The sequence below is a fragment of the Amblyomma mixtum genome, chromosome 8 (genome assembly GCF_055824585.1).
Source record: "Amblyomma mixtum isolate Tamu chromosome 8, ASM5582458v1, whole genome shotgun sequence".
Classification (NCBI taxonomy): domain Eukaryota; kingdom Metazoa; phylum Arthropoda; class Arachnida; order Ixodida; family Ixodidae; genus Amblyomma; species Amblyomma mixtum.
In genome coordinates, this window is record NC_143019.1 from 100491076 (window position 1) to 100497269 (window position 6194).

Below are 6194 nucleotides of genomic sequence, written 5' to 3' on the forward strand. Positions count from 1 at the left end.
TTTTTCAAGAACGCTGTATTGATCTTGCAGGAGGTGAATACCACTACGTCCGTCCACTCTTGTCACTACATGGACGTGGAGGCTGCCTGGAAAAGCTCTTGTCTGTGACCCTGCTGCTGAGGATATTAGTGGAGCTCAGTTCATTGTTTTAAGAACTGCTGCCTCGGTGTCTTTGCTTACACATATTTGGTTTGGTTTGTGGTGGTTTTAATGTCCCAAGGCGACTCAGGCTATGAGGGACGCCGTAGTGGAGGGCTCCGGAAATTTTCACCACCTGGGGTTCTTTAACGTGCACTGACATCGCACAGTACACGGGCCTCTAGAATTTCACTGGGATCCAACCCACGTGTTTTGGGTGAGCAGCCGAGCGCCATAACCACTCAGCCACCACAGTGGGGCAGATCAGTTTGTGTTATCACTTCAAAGTTGTGTTTTGGGTGAGCAGCCGAGCGCCATAACAACTCAGCCACCGCAGTGGGGCAGATCAGTTTGTGTTATCACTTCAAAGTTGTGTATTTTGCCTTTTCAAGGGATGTGTGTTACGAATCAGCTATTAAATGGCACACTTTTTTTTTGGCTAGTGTAGAGTTCAAAAGAAGCGATGAGTGTATTGTTTTTATTTGGTTTGGATTGAAGATGGTGTAGAACAGCCAATCCTTCAGCTGTTAAACTGGAGCCTTCTTTTCAGGGAACTAATGCGCGAGCGGTTGGTAGTGTATTGTCGCTCTCTCTTGTCTGTGTCCAAAGTGGGAGTTGGTTGGCATTTGTCATGGTATGGCGCAAAAGGTTGATTCTTTTGGTCTGAAATGTGCTTCCCGACATGATTCATACACCTCTTCTAGCTCAGTCTCTTGCGACAAAGGTGCATAACGGGCAGCAACTAGCACTGAGAAAGAAGTAAAGTCTAGTGCAGCATATGTGCCAAGAGAAGTGCAGGCATTGCTATGTCATGGTGAAACGCACCAAAATACAGTTTGCGACCTGTGAGCATTTTGAATTTCCGAGTGTAAAGGTAATGGTAGTACACTGAACTCCTGTAGCTCTTGCAGAAGCTACACAATCTGTCTGCAAGTAGTTGCACTCAACAGTCTGTTCTTGAGCCAAATGCACCTGATGTTTGTTAGCTGCCTTGACCTATGTCACGGTCGTGGTGGACCACTGAAAAAAAAATTTATGACCCCTGTAGTCTTTGCGACATTTTGTTTTGTGGTTCAATGAACAGTTGGTGATATGACTATGCAGTTAGTTCTAGCTTAGAAGTGTTTTAGTGAAATTATTCACATGCAAACACGTAGCCTAGTGTTTTTTTTATTTGTACCTGCAGGTACTCGTTCGCTGCAGTTGCGCCCACCTTCTTGGAATAGTACCAATTCCACTCGAGGAGAACTCGCATCTCTTGAAATTGTTACAGGCTTTGGGGGTTCAAAATAGCAGAACATGAGTGCCATCAGCAAGTGCTTGGTGACATATGCTTCTTTTAAGTCTTTTCCGTGCCTTGTGCAGGTTGTCGCAGGAATGTGGTGCCCATGTTTTCAAGGATTAAATTACTTCAGCATAGTGGCATTGCATTGACTCGAGCTCTGGGCCAACCTAGTAGAGAGCATAGGAGGAACCACGTTCTTTACGGGTTTAGGTTTTTGTGTAGGAGGCCTTAGGTTAAGCGACACAGCATAGATAATAGAACTAGGAGAGAGCAGTGTTGGCCTTTGTGCACTTATGGTGTTGACTCTTCCATGAGCAGAGATTGTTGCGACTTTTCATACATGGAACCTTTGCCAGTGTGGCCTAAATTTTCCCTACCAATTGGTTTTGCAAGCCATGCCAGGGGAATATTTTCGTTCCAAGAGCAGCCAGATTTGTAGCATACAGCAGTGCATACTTCCGCGAATTACTGTTTGAATACAAAGACCCACAAGCACCATGTAGCCATACCAGCAGGAGGAGGAGTACCATTCCTCCCACTGAGTCATGTACTTGAAACCATACGGGTGCCAATGAAGTGACGTTATGAGGATTTGCCACTTACTATTCGTGCAAGCATTCAGACAGCATTCCAGTTTCTTTCACTTGTAGGCACTATTTTATTCTGGTGCCTCTCGCAGCCTGCGAAGCTGTTCTAGTTTTATTTCTTTTTCGATTTGGAGAATTTCGATTTTTAGTTTCTTTTCCTCAATGTACAAAACTTTCTTCTCCCTACGTTCTTCGAGAAGACTTTGGTGGTCCTCCCGCATCAGCTGGAGGCGCACCGCATGCTCTTCTCGCAGTAGAGAGGCTCTGACATCATTCTCGTCTGCCAGAGACCTCTCCAAGAGGGCCATCCGCCCTCTCGGAGCCCTGCCACCATCGCCAGTGGCCACTGCTTCAGCAGCAGTGCAAGCGTCAGCTCCAGAAGCAACTGCAGCTGTGCTGGGAGCATCGCCAGGTTCTACAGGTGTACAAAAGGCACCGCTCTCCTGCTGAGTTGCTTCTGGAGCTGCCGCACTTGGGCCAACAGGAGCCGTTGATGGCTGCTCCTCGTCAACAGGAGGAGCTTCCCAGTCTTCCTCTGTAATAAACAAAAAGTAAAAATTAGTGGGAAAATAAATCTAAGCTAACAATGCATTATCCTCCTACCTCAATAGAGCAAACTGTTGGGTCAGTTAGTAAACAGACATTATAACGAAACCTTTATAATGTTCCTTAGAAGTAAGTGAGGCATCAGTTGCCTTTCTCAGCACCAAATAACTGCCATTGCATCTTGGGGCCATGGTTTAGGTGTTCTGTTTTGGTCTGTTATATTCTTCGCAATTTGCTCTGAGCCTCATGGCCTCACTTTTGTGTTTTTTCTGCTAATATGCTAATATATAATTTGCTAATATAGTCGTGCTGGCCCAGAGTTTTTACACATGTGGTTATTCTTTAATTCTGTGCTTGCACCTTTTTGTTCTTTCAGTGGGTTTCGTTATTTTTAAATTTTTGTACATTTCCAACTTAGCATTTGTGTGTTTCTCTCTTCCGTCCTGTGTTTTTTGTAAAGGTTTCCTTATAATTACTTTCAACCTCCTTAGCCACATATATGCGATACCAATGCTAAGGTGGGGCATACAAGAAAAGTGAAGAATACTGCAGCCTGTGGAACAGACTATAATGGGTGTATGTAAGCTACTGTACAAAGCTGCTATTTCTCGTGTCTCATTATAGGAGTCCTGAATCAGTCACTGTAAACTGTTGCACTGTGGTTGTATTACATTGGCAGTGCCATTCCTATAGCGAGTATTACAATTTCTTTTCTGTTTAATATAGTGCATTGTACAAATAAAGTATGTACAAGTGAGAATTTAATGCTGTGTTGTGCAACAAATTTTTATTGTTGATGCTACCGCCATAAATATTACTGCACAGTTTGTGTACACACTGCTGCCACTAGTGCTACTTTTCAGTCTGCACTAATAAGCACATCTGTAGGCAACCAAATTCAGGGCTACAGAAAACACTCCTCAAGTAAAACCTGTGCAATGCAAAACACAATTTTCTTTCAAACGAGCAGCCAAATTCCAAAGGTATTTCGAGCATTGCACAGAGGCAAGCTGCAATATTATTCAGAACGAGAATGTTGTTAGCTTATCCCTCAAGGACTACCATGTACAAGTGCACACAAATATGAAAATATGTGGAGTGCATGCATAATGGAACTGCATGAAAGTTGACATTCGTTTAAAGAGATGCAGGAATGCCCAGCCGGGCTCAAAAACACGAAATAAGCAGGTTCAAATGTCATAATGAATGCAGTTCAGGTTGCAGCACGGAACAAGGTTGCTACATCAGTGCCCGACGGTTGACTCGCCTCCTTTCACTACAGAAAAACAGCACACCACTTACGTGCGTGAGCACCACCAAGACAGAATGCCTTCGGAGTGCTGTCCAACAACATGCAGCTTGGAGCAGGTCATCCTTTTGCATTGTCAACCAATGCAGCCTTGATCTGCACAAACATTCAGCCAACCCCGTGTACAGCAGCTTGCAACCGTGTTGCTGTAGCTGAACCCTGTAATCCTCACAGTAGATTAAAGGCAATAAAAAAATTAAAGCAGCGTTACTTGCAACAGTGCACACTGCCATGCTAAGTGCCCTACCTGCATAGTGGTATTCCATATCGCCTGGTCCATCGACCATTGGCTGCAGGAGCCTAACAACAGGCAAACTTGCCACCGGCAAGAGGCCAATGCCCCTGTCTGAGTCTGTTTCATTGCCAGCACGCGTGGAAATGTGGCTGGCAACAGCCAGCACTTGTTCAGTTTGCGGGCTTATAGCGCACTCTGCTGGCCCTCCCCCTGAAAAGAAAACAAAACATATAGCACACAGGGAACCTACTTTTAATAGATATAAAATGTGCCATTACAATACTGTTTTTTTCATGAAGTCCCATACAAAAGCAACCGAAGGCACATCAATGCGTCCGGTGTTGTTTTCGCTCCATTTTTGTGCCACTAGTCCCAATAGTGTCATGAACGAGTAAAGGTAGGTTGCTTTATGCACAGCCTTCCGGATTTTCAATAGTACCAATCAACTCTCAATCGCGCAGCTAGTTTCCTCATGAACATGAAGTTCGCCAGTGTTGACGCCGTCTGAACTAGGTCAGCGGTACGAATCGTCCGTTGTCTGTTCGCTGCCGGCCTGACGCGAACGCTCCATCGCATGGTACTGCCCGCTCATCGTCTTCTATGTAGCAGAAATCTGTGCTTTCGCACTGACTCGAGTGTAGTAAACATTCTCCGTAGTTTTTATAAAACAAGGAGGCTGTAGAGGATACTGCTTACGCATTATTTACACGATTAAAGCAGGCTGCATTTATCTGCATTCGTAAATGCAGCAGGGTACACTTCGCGGAAAGCGTGATTACGCGCCAATTTGCGCGTTATAATACCGTTCCTAAAACTGCATTCCAGCACACGCTGCTAACGCAGACCAAGTAGAATAATCGCGCCCTTATCCATAGCACACGAAACATGCAGGAACAAGCGTTTGTAAACGACCTGAAAGCTGCGCTCACCTGTCTTATGGCAATCCCTCCGTTTCCTCGCATCCTCCTCCTTCGACTTCTGCTTCATATTATTCCAGCATTTTTTAAGCTGGTGAGGGTCGCGTCGGGTCACCCCGTGGTTGCTGTTAAAAATTCTTGCAACTTCTATCCAAGTCTCGTTTTTCTTCGCCAGAGAAGACACATCCGTCTTCTTGCACTCGAGGATGTGCTGATGCGCCTTCACCAGCGCCGTTAGGAGCTCTTTTTCCTCAAATGTGAAGCGAGGCGCTGGTCTCCGCTGAGAGCCCGAGTCTTCGCAGTGTTGCGACATTTCGCGATTTCTGTTCACGTGGATAAGGTTGATAAACAAGCCTTGCTAGTAGGCCAACGTGAACAGAAAAGAAACAACGTAGAAAAAACTGGCTACGGCTCAACTAGAACTGGCTCAATGTGGGACACGTTGCCAACCAAAGACGTCATTCAAGCGAAAGCGGCCGGTAGCACTGAAATGTGGTTCTATTGTTAGCATTTTTCTGCAGAAGTCACTCACACCTAGTGCCTGTTTATGATTGCTGAACGAAACGCGTGGTTTTATACGAGTAAAACGTGCGTTATTACAATAGAATGTTGAATACTCTCTTCCCCAGACGAGCAATGCGCCCTCGCGTTCAAGCACGCACTTCACTTGACGAAGCAAGTCAGGTTGAGCGTCTATGAAACACGAAACCAAACTTGGGGGTCCTGAAGTCGACTTGATGCTTCAAGTCGGCTTACTGTAGTCAGGTTCAAGCGCGATACAAGTTCGAGTGAAGTTAGATTTCTGCATTCGGGGGTTAGTTGAAACTAGAAGAAAAGGCTCTATACTGACTGGGCACTGCTCGAGAGGGTTCTCAAGAAAAGAATGAGTTGACTAGCATCTTCGCAATGCATTTACATAGTTTTTCCTGCTCTGCTTACAAAGACAACCAGACAACAGACGAAAAAGCCCTTGCCGCTCTCGGCAGCCTTCAGCTTTGCTGCAAGGTCAGAGCCAAAACTGTTTTCTTTTTTTTTCGTCGAGTAAATGTTTTTCCAGAGTCCTTCTAGGCGCCACTGGCATTAAGATTGGGACATCACAAAGAGTGTGCTTTTCAAGTAAACAGATAAACGCGTCGTGTTTTCCGCTGTGCCGCATTGCGCCTGTTTAAACAGTTAT

General features: G+C 45.3%; 1 protein-coding gene across 1 annotated transcript; it reads right to left on the reverse strand.

The window, feature by feature from the left end:
- Window positions 1-2081: 2081 nt before the first annotated feature.
- LOC149333732 (uncharacterized) lies at window positions 2082-5370 on the reverse strand. The gene is made up of 3 exons (XM_089556106.1): window positions 5030-5370; window positions 4113-4310; window positions 2082-2545 (listed from the first exon to the last, which is right to left on the reverse strand). Exons 1-3 carry the CDS (start codon window positions 5328-5330, stop codon window positions 2082-2084), a joined length of 963 nt encoding a protein of 320 aa, XP_089412232.1. The 5' UTR covers window positions 5331-5370.
- Between the last annotated feature and the right edge of the window lie 824 nt (window positions 5371-6194).